This window comes from Lotus japonicus, chromosome 4 (genome assembly GCF_012489685.1).
Source record: "Lotus japonicus ecotype B-129 chromosome 4, LjGifu_v1.2".
Classification (NCBI taxonomy): Eukaryota; Viridiplantae; Streptophyta; class Magnoliopsida; order Fabales; family Fabaceae; genus Lotus; species Lotus japonicus.
In genome coordinates, this window is record NC_080044.1 from 9,537,962 (window position 1) to 9,556,980 (window position 19,019).

At 36.1% G+C, this 19,019-nt stretch overlaps 2 protein-coding genes across 2 annotated transcripts; both read right to left on the bottom strand.

Annotated features, from left to right (window-relative positions):
* Window positions 1-33: 33 nt before the first annotated feature.
* On the bottom strand, window positions 34-4,212 carry LOC130715362 (cold-regulated protein 28). Its single transcript, XM_057565448.1, has 5 exons — window positions 3,939-4,212; window positions 2,863-3,039; window positions 2,465-2,756; window positions 676-779; window positions 34-589 (listed from the first exon to the last, which is right to left on the bottom strand). Exons 1-5 carry the CDS (start codon window positions 4,086-4,088, stop codon window positions 449-451), a joined length of 864 nt encoding a protein of 287 aa, XP_057421431.1. The 5' UTR covers window positions 4,089-4,212; the 3' UTR covers window positions 34-448.
* Window positions 4,213-6,685: 2,473 nt separating this feature from the next.
* LOC130711242 (transcription initiation factor IIE subunit alpha-like) lies at window positions 6,686-17,139 on the bottom strand. The gene is made up of 10 exons (XM_057560774.1): window positions 16,956-17,139; window positions 16,728-16,850; window positions 15,963-16,083; window positions 15,193-15,321; window positions 14,905-15,014; window positions 14,621-14,804; window positions 10,025-10,222; window positions 8,921-9,157; window positions 8,634-8,823; window positions 6,686-7,281 (listed from the first exon to the last, which is right to left on the bottom strand). The coding sequence occupies exons 1-10, from the start codon at window positions 16,973-16,975 to the stop codon at window positions 7,178-7,180; spliced, it is 1,416 nt and encodes a 471-aa protein (XP_057416757.1). The 5' UTR covers window positions 16,976-17,139; the 3' UTR covers window positions 6,686-7,177.
* Between the last annotated feature and the right edge of the window lie 1,880 nt (window positions 17,140-19,019).

Consider the following 19,019-nt stretch of genomic DNA (forward strand, 5'->3'; position numbering starts at 1 on the left):
ACGAATGAAAGCTTTTGCATGTAGGGACCAAAGTGACAAACAAATTATACATTCAGAAACTTTTTTGATGAGTTTTCTTCTATCAGGAACTAAAATAACAAAAAATGGCATTTTACTCACTCTTTGAAGCACAATTGGAGTAAGAAAACTTGAGGAAGCCTAGTAAGGAAATGTAACACTTACCTACCTAAACATTCGGTCAATCAACCAAAAATTCATCCCACAAAAAATCAAATGCAATCATATTTTTTACTATGACTGTGGATATTGCTATCAAAAGATTCTTCCTCACTATTTTACACTAAACAACTTTAGATAACCTAACCAGCACTAAATTCCATGTACGATTTTCCTTCACGCAAGTCCCTCAACAATTTTCTTGAAACTGCGCCATGTTATACCAGCATCCACCATAAAACCTGAGGCCTTAATTCTATGTTGCATATACTTACCTACCCTTTAGAAAGTAACGCAGATCAGACTTCGGGATGTGAATGCTCGCTCGGAGCTCCGATTGCAATTCATGTTCTTTCTTTTCCGAGGTTGCATTTGAAACATCTGATGTGTGAAACTTTTCAAACGGCACAACCTGAACATCAAAAGAAATGAAAAGCTCAGCAAGCCATTAGAAGTTAATTCAGATTGTTAGATTATATAGCATAAATTCCACCCTACTTGATCTCTACTTGAACCATCTGCTGCAGCTGTCTTCAACCTTTTAGCCATGGGCATGGTGCTTGAACTGGCTACTTCATCCTTGAAATTTTGATCGGTGACCTCTACCAAAAAGTATAAAAAGTAAAATAATTTATATAATGCCAAACAAATAAATAACAGAAGAATACAAATATTTTAATCTGACTCCAGTAGTCCAGTAAAAACGATCTCAATCATGTCATTCAAACAAGTCATAGCATTTTATTGCCAGTGTCGAGCTGTCTCACAACAATGGTTTAAAAGCAGAGGGAAGAACCAAAGAAATGTTTCTTTTCTGTTAAAAAGTACTGACTTTAAGGACCAACCCAACTCATATTTGATAGTTGATACACATTGTAAATCTTGATATTTTGAATATATATTGTTTCTTAGAAATTACGATTATTGCATTAATAAACGCTCTTTGCTCTGTCCATGGTGTAAAAAATTAGTTAAGTTATTCTTTTACATCTCACTGAAAGGAAAAATACATGTAAAATTGTACAGTAACAATCGATTTCTGTCAGTGCCGATTCAATGTTCACTTTACTGGATCCAAGCACTGTAAGGAAATTATGTGAAACCAGTGGTTTGTAAAACATGTTATGACATTGTTAGCAATATCTTAATTAGAACTGGAGAGCAGGGACTCAGGTTTCATAGTAGTTCGGTTTCAGTATAACAAATAAACAACTTAAGAAAAATCTTAAATGCCACATGGTTATGCAAACAAAATAAAACAGCAAAATTATACAGTGGCAAGAACATGACAGAGATGCACAGAGAGATTTGAAGTTATATCTATCAAGTATCAACACAGGAAAGATGGCAAGGTTGGTTTATTCTTAGTTAATTCCATCTAAACAAATTTCCTTCATCAGCCATACAAGGATATGTAACGCAAGAAGATACATAGCTACTTGGACATCCCACATCATCATCAACGGCAAAAAGACATAGCGGACATGCCTCGTCTAAAGTGAGCAAATAAGTCTACATCCATAGTTGATTTAATTTAAACTTGTATATCATAATTTAACCCATGAAAACCTAAGGGTGGATACATCCTTACTTTCTCACTATATAAACAAACTCACTTTAAGTCTTCTCCCTATATATCACTGTTGCAAGGTATAAAACTAACCAAATGGTTAGATGACCACTTACAAAATGTATTTGCAAAACATTAACTTCATAATTTAACTAGCTATCTTTAACCACAGTTCCACAACCAACAATGCAAATGAGACAAACATTAATGAGCCTTTACAGAAGGTGAGTTCGGAATCAATTAATATGCAGTGTCCTTTAGTGTATAGCACTGTTGCAAGGTATAAAAATAACCAACTGGTTAAATGACCGGTAAAAAATGTATCGCAAAAAAGCTTCATAATATAACAAGTAATTTTTAACCACAGGTCCACAACCAACAGTGCAAATGAGACCAGCATCAATACGCCTTTACAGCAGGTAAATTCAGAACTAATTAATATACAATCTCCTCTGTGCCATGTTTCAGTTGAATGATCATGTAGACTTCCCAACAATTGACTGAACTGAGTAAACCGATGTTCTGATAACTTAAATCTCTGAACACCAAAACTTGATAATGCAATTACTAATGAGACTATATATGCATGTATTTTGAGAGTTCGCACGATAAACATCAGCATTTGCATAACGTGCAAGAAAAGACAGGGTCATAGAAAGTATCATTATCTAGCCAACAGAACAATCAATATGCGAGAGAAAAAGTAGTTCAAGCTACCTGCAGAACTGCAACTTGATTCTGCATGGAATGAGGGGAAAAGACATTGCTTCTTCGCACTACTTCTTGGTGACTTGTTGGTGAATGGTAAACTCCCTTTAGCATGAATCTCCTCGTCACAAGGCAAGTCATGGTCATAGGTATGATGCTCTTTCAAACTGCAAGCTCTATCTATAGGTATAAGTCCCAATTGACTTCCTGCATGAACATGAGAATCAGCTGTACTTTCTAACATAGGTGCAATTCTTTCAAGTTTGGTCTTCTTCTGGCAGCCATCTTGGAGAGCCAGAGACTGAAAGCAGAAAATAAATAAGGTTAGATTATATAGGTAAAAGTACAAAATGATGCGCGCGCACACACACATACAAAGGAGATGCTAACTGAAAATTATCACTGACCTGCTTAGGCATATTAACTGACTTTTGCAGAGTTCTATGTTTATATGCTCCATCTGTGTTATTTTGAAAGCTCCAACCACGTAAATTTATAGAACGATGCAATTCATTCACGAATGAGGCCTCTAAAGAACTGAGATATAGACTGTGCTGCTGATCTGTCCATCTAGCCGACTCGTCCTGGTAAAAAAATTTGCAGTAAGTATATCCTTGCCAGCTAAACGAACAGAAAAGTTTTCATCTTCACAAGCACTCTAAGACAAGGTCGCGACTTGGAATACAATTTAAAACTTTCATTTTTTAACTTATTATATTTATTGGCAGGCAACAGAGTGTTAAGTCTATATATATAACCTTCTGAAAAGTAAGCTATGTCAAGCAATAGGAGATTTTAAGTTATTATAGGAACTAAATTAGTCAGTCTATACAATTAATCAATGTAATAATAATGCCAATAACCAAGACTAGATCAATTCAGAACTATTAGAAAATCAAGTGGAAACTCTCCTCTCTTAATCTAGCTACTTCAAGTATACTTTTCAAAAACTGTTTGTTATTTTGTTGCTTCTAAAGCTCCTTGAGTGCGTTCCGCCATGAAGATAAGAGCACAAAAGAACTTGCATATTTAACAAACAAAGGTGATTACAAGTCATCAGCAACCATGACCAAACCTTAATTAGGCCAAACCAATTGCATATTTAACAGAGTAAATCATAATTACATTTATGTTATTCTCTAATTTTTCTTGCCCCCGGTTCTAGATTTCAGATATTCTCGACTAATTTATAGCTTAATTTAGCTAACAAATTACTTAAACTAGCTCGTTACATGATCTACAAAACACAAACCCAATCCATGGAAGCTTGAACGCATGCAAAGCATTAAGAAAAACTCAAAATCGCTCAGAGTCGCCAAATTCAGGCACGGAACGATCCAGACACGAAAACACTCCGGAATCAACATCTGAACTCAGCAATTTGAAGGAAACAAAATAGAAACGAAGGCGAAATAGGAAAATCTGACATGTAGTAAGGAATTCCGAAAATAGAAGAAGGTGAGAGTGAGGGAGATTCTATTACCGGAAACGAAGAGTCCGTGCAATTACGCGAGAACTCCTTGTCAGCGGTGATGGCGGAGGAGCTGGAGGCGGAACCGGAGCGAGTCAACTCAGGATCGGACAGAACCGGAGGCGACTGAAGGTCACGGTGGAGACGGAGATCTTCTTCCATGGCGGTGGTGCGAGAGAGTGATCGGAAATTTCAGCGGCGGAGGAGGAGGTGGTGAAATCAATTCAAACCCTTTGGGTTGGTTGCGGTTGTGTATTTTTCTTTCTGGATGCGAAAAAAGCTCCACATGGCTACGCTTTTACACGTGTCAGTGGTGCCACGTCATCAGGGACAAATATCTTGGGTAATGAGAGCTAGATATTTTTGGAGATTGCGTGTAGTTAAGTGGCGCGTGTAACTCATGTCCGAGTCTTTTGGACCCACTCTACGCTATGGCTGCCTCATCTTGAACTAAACTCGTCATTCATGTTATCAAATTCTTGTCCAAAATATATTGTCACATGTCTATCTATCTCCAATAAATTTATATTAATGCATTAATTTCTCTGTGTTTTATTAACCAATCTGTTTTTCGAAACATTTATTGAAAAATGACAAATTCTTCTAAGTTTTCTTTTAAATTCATATGTTATATAATAAGTTATTAACCATACACTATATAATTCACAGGGTTAATTTATTATAGAAGTTGGGGTTGACGGGTGGAGTGTATATTTTAGGTAAGAATGAGATTAAGGACCCGTTTGGTGACCAGGACAGGATAGGATAGGACAGGATAATAATCATATCCTGTTGTTATCTGTTGTTTGTTGCGCCAGCAGGATATGATAACACTATCCTGTCTCATATCCTATCCTGTCAATCATGTGTAAAAGTTATCCTGAGGGGGAAGCTATGATAGAGCAGGATAGGATACGAGTTATATATTTTCTTTCAGTATCCTAACTCCAAATTAATTTATTTTAATATTATATAATTTATACTCCCTCCGTCCCTAATTATAAGCTAACATTGAGACTTTTTTTGTGTCACTAAATATAAACTAACCTTGCAAAAGTTAATATTTCTTTCCATATTCACTCTTGCATTTATTGGTAGTGGAGCACCACCATTAGTAGTACAATGATGAAAAAGTGTTATCATAAATAGGGGTAATCATAGAAAGTTGTACATTTTTTTTGAAAACCAATGCATCAATTAAGGCTTTCTTAATAAGTGTGATTTTTACAACTTTAGCTTATAATTAGGGACGGAGGGAGTAATTTATAATAATATTAATTAATAAATATAAAAATATTAATTTAACTAAAATAAAAAATAAATAAAATTACTATTCATAAATAGTAAAATAGACTACTCACTTACAAATATTGATTTATTAATAATAATAGACTAATTTAATATTTTCATATCCTATTATTTAAAATTATTTATCTACTTATATAATAATTTAAATATAAAGTATTTTTGAAATAATAATATTTTTAATTTAGTTAATTTTTATTGTTTATCACGTGTCACAACTAAGTGAAAAACATTGATTACAAATATTGATTTTTTTAATAGTAATAGATTAATTTTTTATTTTCATCTCATATTATTTAAAACTACTTATCTACTTATATAATAATTTATAATTCAAATATAAAGTACTTTTGAAATAATAATATTCTTAATTTAGTTAACTTTTATTGTTAATTATCACGTGTCACAACTAAGTGAAAACCAATCGGTTAACTGCATAATTTTATTTAAAATATATGGCATCTTCAAAACAATAAAATAGGCTAATTAATAAAATTTAAATTAATTTTATTTATTTTAAAATATAGACTCATTCATGAAAATGTAAAGAAATTAAATTTAATAGAATGATCAATTTTAAATGTATTTTTTATTCAAATATAAATCTGATACATTATTCATAATCATATCATGTCCTTATCATGTGCACCTCAAACACAGGATATGATAAGAGTCTATCCAGCTCTTATCATATCCTGTTGATATCCTATTCATATATCATATCCTATCATATCCTATCCTGACCACCAAACTGGCCCTAAGTGTTATGGTGACAAATTAACCTTCAGGAAAGGGAGTGTATTTAAGTCTCAGTTTTTTTTGTATAATTTCAAATTATTATTTTTATAATTTTAATTTATTTGAATATCATTCATTGTAAAAATTTAACTTGAATATAAAATGTCTTCCTTTGTGAAAAAATAAATTATATAAATTTAACTTAGGTTAAATATGTTTCTGATCTCTGGTTTATACACCATAATCTAAAATGATCCCTATAAAAAATTTCATAATTTTTAGTCCCTCAAAAATTTTATTTGATTGAAAATAGTCATTATGACGTAATAAAGGGTAAGATGACAGTTATTCATAGTATAATGTTACTAAAGTACCCTTAGTTAATATGTGACAGAGAATTTATTAATAGCGCGTGGAAAAAATTAGCAAAAATGCATTGACTTTCTAAATGAGAAAACATTTAAGAATGTTGAAAAAATGCCTAAAACAACCATCTTTCTAAAACAGAGGAGGTATATTTTATGGGATATCAATTCACTATGATTGAAAATGGGAAATGCACATCTCACTTTACACCTAATAATATCTACGGGAAATGGACATCTTGAACGGATTTTGCAAATACAAGAAGTGTTGTCGGGAAAGGCAGAGGTAGACAAAATTCAGAGCTCATCATTTCCTTCATTGGTGTGAAAAAATTGTGATGGCTGACTCTATTCAAAAATCCATGTATCCATTGGTATGTTGATTTAAGCAATTACTATTCTTTGACATTCATAACATACAAATTTTCATAGTAGAGTTGTTGATCATCCAATATATGACGAAAGCAGATGATTATGTGTGTTTGGGTCCCTGTTTGTGTTGACTCAAACCTAGAAGCAAGATTTTGACATGTTTGACATGTCACCGTTGAGATCAACAGAAATCCAAACATACATAATACATCAATAAGTTAAGTCAACTGAAATCCAAACATACATAATACATCAATAAGTTAAGAAGTCAACTGCGCACTTCCTCTCATCCCATGAACCTATCACAACAGCAACATGCACAAACAATAATACAATGAGCAATGAACTCTGTTCTTGTGATACATAATTTGAAGCTGTATTATTATTATTATTATCATAATAACACGTGCCCTTGCAGCAGATCAGAATAAGCCCTTGCATTCACATTGACCAGGTGATTTATTTTTTTCATCAACCTTCCTCCCAGTCAACGTCATCATCTTCATCGTCATCATCTGCTGGAACATCATCAGCTTCAACATTCAAATCCACCTTGTATCCTACATTTCCATTGCCTTCAAAATACGCCCAAAGCAAAAGTGAGCAGATATAAACACCAAAGGAAACAAAAATAATCAAAGAAGGAACCAAGTTACTAACTTAAAAACAGAAGATTCAATCCACAATAAATTCAGAAAAATAAGGTGGTGTTCGGATCAATGTAAACAAAGTTCTACTCAATAGCCCCGTCATTAACATTGTAACATATGGCTCTAGTGGAAAACCAGTCTTCTAAATAGTTTTATCAATTTGCTAAACCAAGTAACAAGTCACAGAATATCATTGAAAATTGCAACCAAAGTCATTTCTAACAGGGTCGATGTCAATTTTCACAGAATATCATTGAATATCATTGGAACTAACTTTTACACTGGTCCAACTAACAGTCTAACACCAGTCAGTCAAATATGATGTAAACCAAGAATTTAAGCGGTGAAGTGAGTCGTTTGACATTACGAAACATCCCAATTGCAAAAAAGCAATTGCAATCATATCACACTGTGCTTGTGGATTGCATTAGTTTGAAGTGGCTGCAATGCAATGACTATAAATAAAGCTTGAAACTGAAAGACTGGCAACCAGCCTAAGCAAACTAATTAAAGAAATTATTAGTTCTTGGTACCCGTTTGGATGCAAACCAAAGAGCACTTATTAGAGCTTATTCAATGCATTTTCTAGTAGATAAACTCCAATAAGCTCGTATCCAAACGGGCTCTTGGATGACTTGAGAACAAGGGCAGAACCATTACGAACTTCTTTTAACATGGATTTAAAATTATTATACAAAATTATAGTAAAAAGCATATCATAGCCGAAAAAATACACTCTAAACAAGATAAGTACTAGTAGATCTCAACCACTCAATTATTCAAAAATATTAACTCTTGGTTCTATTTGGTTTAAGAAATAAAAAATGAACACAAATAGCATATATCATCTCTGCTTAACGAGTTTAATCAATATTATATTTTTTATGACTAAGTATCACTAGGAACTTCAACCCCAATTGACCTCTGAAACATGGGCTTCTCCCTTTAACTAATCACTGATCTGTCTTTTTCCCCAACATTTATTGAATAAGATGATCAGTATTCCCAGGCAGCTTATCATAAAATTACATGTTATAAAACTCTAGACATGGGATCTATGGTGATGCTCAAGCCTATCAAGAATATAATTTCAATTATGGCAGACAAAAACTCCAAGCAATATAATAATTAAACTCATGTATATGAATGTTTAAAATATGTCATCTTCTAATTTTGACTTTTAGATGGGAAGCAAGTGAGGCTAAACATATATGTCCAGGTATTCAATATTTTAACTGGTCCAAATATCAGTCTAATCTTGAAAAGACTAAATGTACCTCCCAGCGGAGCCTCTTCCCTCTCAGTACCATCGTCATCTTCCTCACGTTTTGATTTCATGCCAACCTGGCGACCGAAAGTACTGCTAGAAGGATCATCTGCAGCTTGTGTATCTACTGATTGTTGATTTTTTGCAACTTCTTCTTGCTGCTTAAGCAAAGCAGCATAATAAGCCTTAATATACTCATCCTATAAAAGTAGGCAAAGGAGAAAAAAAATTAGTGAAACAAAAACTTTCTTGAGTTATCTTAAGACAGAAAATTAAAATTCATCTTATTTTATATGCCTGTATATTCTTATTATCATCATGCCCAATTGATGATTTCTTGTCATCCGTGTACTGTGCGGCTGTTGAAGTTGAAGTACCGTCCATCTTCATTTCCTGCTTCACCTCTCCACGTTGTTCCTTTGTAAGATTCATCCCAGACGTAATCATCCATGGAGGTAAAACCTTTAAAGATGTATCAGCTTCAGACTTAACACCCTCTCCTTTGACTTCGGTACCATTGAAGTCAACTACAACCTGTCCATATCCACAATAGACTACTTAGTGCTTTTAAAACAATTTAAGAAAGATAACACTCAATGTTAAAATTAAAAATTGCATAGAAAATTCAGTATAATATATCTTGAGAGCAACCAAGGTGTTGTCCTTCACATGCATTCACTTGTCACATATTTCAAGATAAAAGAAGAGGTTAAATCCACTTTAACCAGGAGCACAAACAGAAAATAGGGAGAAGGAAAAACATACATAGGACCACGATAATCAAGCAAGTTGGAAAAGCATGTTCCTAATACAATGGACACATCATGATACCACCAACTGAAATGGATTCTCTCATGCTAATTTCTCATGACACAGACATGTGAAATTTCACAATGAGAGGATTCATTCTCTACTACCTGCACAGTACATTCATGCAGAGATCCTATTTACATTCATGTCAAGCCAATTTTAGGTCTGCTCTAGTATGATTGCCCTATATAGGTTAGTCCTTTCAGCCCATTTTGTTTCTTAAAAAGTTCATATAAATTCAAAGAACCACCATCTTAAATTAAAAAGTATGTAGTTATGTACATCCCATTTTAAAGCATGTAGCATGTCTGCTTGGTCTCTCTCTGTTAGAATGCACAACACGTAGGTTCTATGAGTTAACCAAATGCCAGCCTAGATGGCAAAGTTAGTCCCAAAGTTATCTCTTGTATCGGAAGAAGGTTCAGTTCAAGTTTTACAGCTATGGAATATTTTAATTTTCAAATAATACAAATTTATCATCGCCTCTCCGTATTTTCTTTCTATCATTTTCTCTTGCTTTCTTTTCAATTTGTGGTTCCTAAAAACTGTATGCCAGAAATGATATCTTCCTTGAAGCAGTATAATGTTTACCTTAGTATCTCCGCTGTAAGGCATTGGAGCTCCATTATATCCCAGCTGAGAATTTTTAGAATCACCACCATTGATATCTCCATTAGCAGCACGCGCTGCCGCACTAGCTCGAGCTTCCCATGCTTGAAGACTGCCAAATTCTGGAACAGGCAAGTCTTTTACCCGACTGAGTTGGTCCATTAAAGGCTTGAGTTGTACCTGCACCAGCACAAGGATTAAGACAGACATCACATGCAAATTAAATTGTAACTTCAAGCAATCTAGTGTTAGTTCTAGCAATTTATCATGAAATTCAGATGAGAACAATTATGACTATAGCCAAGTTTGTAAATAATTATTAGACTCATAAACTGGCTAAGTTTAAGGCTCTAATTAGTACTTGCCCCAACAAAATCTACTTAATGCATAAACCCACGGACTTCTAGCTCTAACCAGTGGTTCAGTACTTCCTCAAGCAAAATCAGCTTATTACATATACAAACATGGACTATAACTATTGTCGAAAAACTTAAAGAATGGTTTAAGATTTGGCTCAAAGATTTTGGTTTTTATGTTGTCAAATAGTTAAACTATGGAAATAGATGGCGAGTGCTTGATCGAATAGATCGGATCATGCAAGAGCAAGGTTCAAGTCTATCGATCTGTTAGGAATAAAGGATGCCTCAGTTGCATACACCAGTGCACTTCCACTAGAGTTACATCTATTTTTCCATTTCAATTCAAGAGTTCTATGGACAAATTCCTTTTATAAGTGTAAAATAAAAATAATTTTCACATGGTTAGGAGAGCATCTTCCTTTGGGAAAATATGGTCTGGAATATTAAAAACATTCATTTTGACACTCATCGACACTGATAAGTAAAATGCAAATATATGCTTAATATGCTTAGCACATGTGTCCATCACACACACACACACACTGATACGCCCATATTAAACATACTAAGGAGACATATATATCTATAAAGAACCTTCCACATAGTACCAATTGGTATGGTTAGAATATAGAACTAATTGGTGCTCGAGCAGCTGCGTATGATAAGTATAATGATTCCACTGAAGTCATAGCAGCATAAACACAAAGGAGAGGTCTAGTAATCAAGAAACCATCTTCCAGAAAACTATCAATTGATGCGGGTTAGAATATAGACCTAATTGGCACTCAAGTAGTTCTATGTATGATAGGTACAGGGGTTTAGATAGTTAGTAGATAAGGATTGTTAGTAGTTGTTAGTGAGTTGGGGAATTAGTTAGAAGGTTAATGAGGCTTGTAGCCTATAAATAAGGGTGAGTGAGAGTTAGTGAGTATCTTGTTATTCAGTTTAGGAATTGGGTTAGAGAGAGAAGTGGTTCTCTCTTTAGGCTTGGAAAGGGTGTTTGGTATCCCTTTCTATTGTATCTCTCCCTAGTTTGCAATTGGGAATTAGGGTTTCTATCAATAAAAAATCAGGTTTCTATCATTGGTATCAGAGCACCGATGCAGGTGCCCTGGCCAAGAAGATTCAACTGCAACAGCATCCATGGCTAGAGGATTCATGGATTCATTTTCACGTGAGGAAAGGAGGGAGATATTTGCTCTTGTAGAGGAATTGCAGAAGGAGTTTGCTGAGAGCAGAAGGGAACTAGAGTCAATGAAGAATCAGTGGAGGGAACTTGAAGAAAGAAGGCAGAAGATGGAACAAGAAAGGCAAGAATCAGAGGCGACAATCGAAGCGGACAAGCATCTGAAGAAGAGGAAGACCCAACCTCTGCAATTCAGAAACCGAATCTTGGAACAGAGGGTGAATTGGAGACGACGGCGTAGGAAGAGCGAGAAGCAGCGGAGGCAGAGGAGCCGTTGCGAAGACTCAATCTTGAAGCGGTGGAGGAAGAGCGAGTTGCGGCAGAGGCATCGCCGGCGAATGTTGAGGCCGCGACGACGACAGATTCAGCGGTGGCGGAGGCGATTCAGAACCTCAATTTTGAAACAGAGGTTGAAGGAAGATATGGTGGGGTGAGAGAGGCAATTGCGACACGGAATCAAACGGCAATCGAAGGTTCATTAATGGAAGGATTACAGAATTGCAACCTTCGAGGTGTTGAGAAGGAAGGATTCGCCGTTTATCCCCAAATTGTTGATTTAGGGTTCTTCGACGGAACAAGAATTCTGAAATTGGGGGTAGAGAGAAGCAGGACCCAGAAATTCAAAAATGGTAGTGGATTCCGTCGATTCTCCATGCCGTCAAAGAAGACTCATCGAGGGAGGGTGGCGAGGCCTCTCCCACCACCGCAACCGCCAGACCGAGAATTGTTGGCAAAGGATTCTCGTTCACCGGCGAAACCACCAAACCAAGGATGTACGGTGGCCAGAGTTCTGATGGAAGACGAGGTAAACCCACTTCTGTTGATAGATCTTCTGATCTGCGACTCTCTTCCACAGTTTGCAGCTTTGGGGAACAGACTTACGATAGCAAGAGTGAAGGAGATAGGTGAGTCATGTGTGTTGTGTCTGATTTGTCAGACTGGTTTGGAAGCAATGATTACATGTTGGCAGGAAGTAAAGGCCCAGACAATTTTGGACTTTCTGTGCCAAATTCAACTAGCAGGAGTTGTTGAAAACCTTGGAATATATGTTTGGTTAAAAAGCTATTTGCAGTGGGATCCAGGTGTCTTGATGGCAAAGTCTTTGAGTTATTTGCTGGCAGCTCAAGGAGGGAACAGCAAATGGGTGAGTTTGGTGAGAGCAACATGCAGGGGATGTACACTCCAACTACTTAATGAACAAATGAGCCAAGGCCATTTTAGAAAATGGGTTCTGGAGACACGGAAACCCCAGGAAAATTTGGATTTGGTCTGGATTTATCAAATTCAACAAGCAGCTGGAGTTGCCCATGAGAGCTCAAATGGTCGACTATATGTTGAAAATAGCTTGGAGTTTTACCACGATTCAGACCTTACATTGAGTCAGGTTGCTATTCCAAATGAATTCAGATTTGGTGAGTGGAAATTCATGGGTACTGAGATCAATTTGCTAAGGTGGGAACATGAACAGATTTGGAGGTTTGCATGTTGGGAGGTGATAAAAATCTGGGTTTGGGGAAATTATTTTGTTCCACCATTTCTAACACAAGGTCACTCAAGTTCTTGGTCATGCCAACTAAATGTTTCTGCTGAATTAGTTGCTGGGTTTCAAAGTTTAGATTCTCATAGTGCTAAGCTCAATGTTTTGGGTTGGAGACATGAGCAGAATTGGAGGTATCAACTTATTTGTGAAAGTTGGACCTTCACCCAACTTGGGTCACATGGAGGAGGCTTGGATTTTAGTTCTCATTCAAGCACGCAGCTTCTTGAGGACTTCATGGTTTGTGCGGGGAAGCTGCTTCCCAATTTTATTTTTAGTGTTGATTCACATATTGGACTGCTTGAGACTTTGTTAGCTAGTTTTGGGCACATATTTACCAATTCCAGTATTGGTCTCTTTGAGCATCTGTGGGCTGGAAATGGGGAGATGTTTACCCACTCTTTATCAGCTGAGTTTGCTTTTGAAGTTGCTGTTCCTTGGCTATTTCTAGTGGGAATCTGCTGGAATTTCTGCCATATGCCTCTTAGCAGAATGTGTTTTGGGAGCCCAGGGAAGGTGTTCAACCATTCATACATGACTGAGGCTATTTGCTTCATGCTATGGGATCCAGGTGGAAGATGGGTGGTCACCATTGATTCTTTGGCATAGCTGTTCATTTAGATTGCTTGTATTTTGTCCTTCACCTTGAGGACAAGGTGAATTTTCAGGGGGGGAGTATTGATAGGTACAGGGGTTTAGATAGTTAGTAGATAAGGATTGTTAGTAGTTGTTAGTGAGTTGGGGAATTAGTTAGAAGGTTAATGAGGCTTGTAGCCTATAAATAAGGGTGAGTGAGAGTTAGTGAGTATCTTGTTATTCAGTTTAGGAATTGGGTTAGAGAGAGAAGTCGTACTCTCTTTAGGCTTGGAAAGGGTGTTTGGTATCCCTTTCTATTGTATATCTCTCCCTAGTTTCCAATTGGGAATTAGGGTTTCTATCAATAAAAAATCAGAGTATTGATAGGTACAGGTGTTTAGATAGTTAGTAGATAAGGATTGTTAGTAGTTGTTAGTGAGTTGGGGAATTAGTTAGAAGGTTAATGAGGCTTGTAGCCTATAAATAAGGGTGAGTGAGAGTTAGTGAGTATCTTTGTATTCAGTTAGGAATTGAGTTTAGAGAGAGAAGTGGTTCTCTTTCTACGGTTAGAGAGGGTGTTTGGTATCCCTTTCTCTTGTATCTCTCCCCTAGTTTCCAATTGGGAATTAGGTTTTCTATCAATAAAAATCAGGTTCCTATCAATGTATGATAAATTCTTATGGTTACACTGAAATCCCCCCCCCCCTTGAAACAGCTTTTAACCCATATATACATGATTCGACCACATCAAACATAATAAAGCATTCATTACATGCTAGAAAACTACTTTGGTTAAGAAATTTCCTAGTTCTAGCAAAGAATAATGATAACAATCATCAGCAACAACAACTTTAAATATAGAGATCTATCATATGAAGTCACAAATAGAAATAAACATCACAATGAGATCATATAATAACCTCCATTTTTTGAAGCATGTCCTTTAACTTTTCATGCCGTCGTCTTCTTGCATTATCATCCACATCTCCACCTTCTTGAGCAGCTATTTTATCACTTTCAACCTCTAGTTTCCCATTACAACTTTCACAATGGAAGTCCTCATCTTCGAAAGATATTAACCGCAGTGCATCCAAAGCATTGTATCTAAAATAATTCAAATTTCAAAATATTATGGAAAAGAAATACATCAATACAAGTAGTTGTAACAGATTACGATATTGATATCACAATGAATGACATAAACCTTTTTGCACAGTTTGGACATATGTACTCCTGAAGTGTATTTTTGTTATCCAATTCATCTTTCAGTTTATGCTTCATGCGATGCAGTCTGTACCTAGTCACATCATATATCTGCAATGAAATTTGACATAAGATTTTCTATACACGAAATGGTATTTGGCTATGCTGACTAAGAAATTGCCCGAAAAACAAGCAAAATAAAATTTATTTTCCCCATTTCTCTGCAATTAAACACCCCAACATCACTGATAGAGCTGAAATTATAGAATAAGTAGAGTGAAAGATGGACCTGTGCATAATCTAAACAGCAGTAAGAGTGTGTGTGCAGTTTGACCTTTTCTTCTCCCTCTTTTCCTGTCTGTTGACTGTCAGCTGTAGCAGCTACAGCAGCACTATAAATTTTTGCACCTTTTGCTGTCTGTGGTAAAATCATACAATATGCAACATATGTAAAAAATGTACATGACAAATACATTGACCCACAACTCCCAAGCATGCCCAAATTTGCCAATGAAAAAATATCTAGAAAATAAACAAAACAAAAAAAGCACACATTAATGGATGAATAGCACAAATTGAAAGTGTTAGAGATATGTTTGATTGCTGTGATTCCACAATAATAGTTGTATGAGTCAAAAACTTGTAGTTAAGTTTGTTGTATCTTGTAACTGATTAGTTAGTTTGTAATAGAGCCAATTATGAGTCTGTTAGGGTGAAGAATGCATTTAGTTTTTCAGAATTAATACGAGAATGCATTTTTCTATGCCTATTTTGGATTTCTATCAAGAAGATTCTAGCCACGGAGCAGGAACAAAGAGTATAATGGAATCTATAAACAACAATCCACAATAAGCATTTTATGTTTGATTAAATGCTCTAGTGCACTGGGTCCAATCGTAACTGATTGTGTTAGCATGATAAGCTCATTCAAATCATAAGTGTGTCACGATCAAACAATGGATCAGACAACAGAACGTGCCTATTGTATCACTAATGCTTTTCGGTCAAGTAATTCACAAATTGCAGCAAAATAATGCATTCACAAAATCGAATAGTTACCTCTCTCCTATGATCTCGAGTAATAATCTTTTCTTCTTCAAAGAACCGCAGAGTTCGACGAAGTTGTTTAGTATGCAACTTGAGGTCCTTTGCCAAGTCCTCTTCTCTAACCCATTGTCGTCTGGACACAACACCAGTATAATGAAAACTCAAACTAACTAAATAAATAAATAGACCTGCTATTTGTCAAATTCACACAGTCAACTTTAAACTCGTATCATTTTTGCCTTTCCTCACTACCCTCCATCATGGTATACAATATACACAATATTCTAGACTCCACAAAAGTTAAATATCAAAATCCATCTTTTCATGACAGCATGCTTAACAATAACAACCCCAGTTTCCAGGTTCACAGGTCCTAACAAACTTACAGGTCCCAATTTGTGAATTCTCTCTATTTCACTTTAAAATTCAATAAAGTTAAGTTCCCCTTCCTTTCTACTTTCATATATGTAGTAGGCTTGTTAATAGCCCGCCATGGCGGCACAAAAGCGCTATAGTGTAGCGCCCTGGGGTTCACCGCTACTGCACTATTCACTGCTATAGCACCGAAATAGCACTCGAAATTGCGTTTTTTGGGCTTGCCGCTACACTACGCTATCCGCCATTAACAACCCTGATATGTACTACATTCAACTATGATGATAAAAGTTTTAATTTTGAATTGAAGTGTGAATGCTGTATGACATTTCAATATGTATATTATGGAATATGAATAGTGATAAAGGCATATATATATATATGTGAAAAGGTTGAAGGAACCTTGTGAGTGCATCAAGAACGACAACAGCTATTCCTCTGTTATCACTTCTTCCTGATTTGGGTTGATTATCTCCTTTGCTGGTAAGATCATCATAGAAAGCCCTTGCTGCTAGTTTAACCAACCTAAACAACAAAATCATTCAAACAAAATCAACATTCCCGATTCGAATTCATTCGTTTTTTATGCAGATAATCAAGAGATTGAGAGAGATAGAGAGAAACTCGTACTTGTTGTAAGGTTCAATCATTGCATCGAGCTAGGGTTAGGTTTAGGGTTTTAGTACCAGTTCGCTCGATTGAATCGGAATGGGAAAATCTCTGACACCAGAAATTCAATTCTACACGTTAGCTAGCTGGTGTGCGTAACAGTGAGGGTTTGTGATTAGCGAGAGGTGAAGAAAAGAGTTTAGAATTGTGAAAATTATTTTCATTTATTTAATTAACATTGTAGTGATAATACATGAGTTTAAGTATTTTTTTTTTTGGTTACATAAGGAAAGAAAAGGAAAAACTACGCTATAGCATCTTGCACAAGTAAAGCACTAACACCAACAGGTGGATGTCGCCAGTAGCATCTAGGAGAAACTTCCCGGGAAGCTTGCCGTGCTAACGAGTCCGCTGCAGAATTCTTCTCACGAGGAATGAGCTGCATAACCACCCGTCAATCTCGACGGAGCAAACCTTGAACACGGCGAATAACATCGCGAGCCCAAAACTGACCAACGCTGGCATCAACCTGCATGACCTCCACCACCATAGAGCAATCTGTGCAGCACATGACTTGTCGCAGTCCCATATCCCAACAAGCCTGTAAACCAAGTTCCACTGCTAACAGCTCCGCAAGGAAAGCATCACCCGCACCATGGCTTTCAGAGGCTCCCAATAACCACCGGTCCGCAGCATCAAACACGTACATGCTACAGCCCATGCGCGAAGTCTCTGGATTCCAACTTCCATCGACAGTAAAGCGAGCCATACCTTGAGGCCGAGGTGCATCAGTCAGGAAGGACGGTAAATCACTCACGCCAGGCCAGCGTTTCCAGCTGCGGACATCTCCCATGACTTGCCGCGAGACATAGCTTATGTTCCAAGGAGTATCCCCAAACACACGATTGTTCCTCCACTTCCAATCCCACCATAACACTGCCATTAAGTATGAGTCATCAAGAGTTTTTTTTTTCGATCTACTAAAAAAAATATGTAAGATTGGTTTAAAATAGTTTACACTCACAAACAATTACAACATGTCATGGAAGAGGAATACTTTCGCTTTCATTTTTTTGATTCAATTGTACTTTTCAATATTATGCATATGTGCAATTTGAATCTTCTTTGTTTAAAATGAGTAATTTGGTGTATGAACGATAAATTTGTTATGATTGGGTCCTTTCGTCAATATGTCGTCAAATTGCTTACGTTGTTAGCATGATGTAGATCTGACATTTTTGTCACTGTGATGCCACCTCACTAAATAAAAAATTAATTAAGTAAATAAAAAAGGGTTTGTTTTCAAATTAGTCCATGTTTTTCTAGCGACTTTTGAATTTAGTCTCCCCATGTAAAATATTACGCGATACCTCCCTAGTATTTCATGTGTTTCGGTATTGGTCATCGCCGAAGAGCGAAATCAGAACTAGTTCCCCTTGTACCCCTCCTAACATACACCCTTGTCATGCTTGGTCTAGTATCACTAAGTTTTTTTTTGAACTTCTAGTATCACTAAGTTAGAATTAACTAGTCTGCATTGCATTAACTGTGAAATCACATTTATAACATGTAATTCTATAGTAATAATAGTAATTCATTTCCTCAGTGCAATAAGCAGGTAAAAAGAAAAAAAAATACCAAATCAGCACACATAAATACACAAAAGAACAAATTATTGGAATACAATGAAAGGAAAAAGTTGTAATGTCCTAATTTCTCAATCGGAAATCACATTAGTAACTTAACAAAGTCTAGGGACTAGCTCTGTATTTTTTCCAAAAAAGGTTATATATTTTCGAAAATGGTTAAATATGGTTTTCGTCTCTGAACTTTCAGCGAGAATTGGATTTCGTCCCTTGCATGAGTAAAAGCCGAAAAGAGTCCTTGAACATAAGGAAAATAACTGGTTTTCATCTCTGCCGGCTGCCGGAGGGGTGGCGCTGACCACTGTGGCCACATTTGTCGGTGAGCTTACGTGGCCCTGCCACGTCAAGTAATGAGGATGGATCATTTTTTTTCTTTTTTCATTTAAAATAAATATTTTCTTAAACTCTAATGGGTGAACCTGCACTGTCATGCTTTTTG

Bases quoted from the DNA above. Each gene is read 5' to 3' on its own strand.
- LOC130715362 (XM_057565448.1), bottom strand. From the start codon at position 4,088: ATGGAAGAAGATCTCCGTCTCCACCGTGACCTTCAGTCGCCTCCGGTT. The intron at 2,757-2,862 runs GTCAGTGATAAT...TTCTGCTTTCAG, and splicing joins CAGTTAATATGCCTAAGCAG to TCTCTGGCTCTCCAAGATGG. The intron at 590-675 runs GTAGGGTGGAAT...TTTGATGTTCAG, and splicing joins ATGGTTCAAGTAGAGATCAA to GTTGTGCCGTTTGAAAAGTT.
- LOC130711242 (XM_057560774.1), bottom strand. From the start codon at position 16,975: ATGATTGAACCTTACAACAA. The intron at 16,084-16,727 runs GTTCCTTCAACC...TGTTGTGTCCAG, and splicing joins GTTCTTGATGCACTCACAAG to ACGACAATGGGTTAGAGAAG. The intron at 9,158-10,024 runs GTAAACATTATA...GGATATGGACAG, and splicing joins CTTACAGCGGAGATACTAAG to GTTGTAGTTGACTTCAATGG.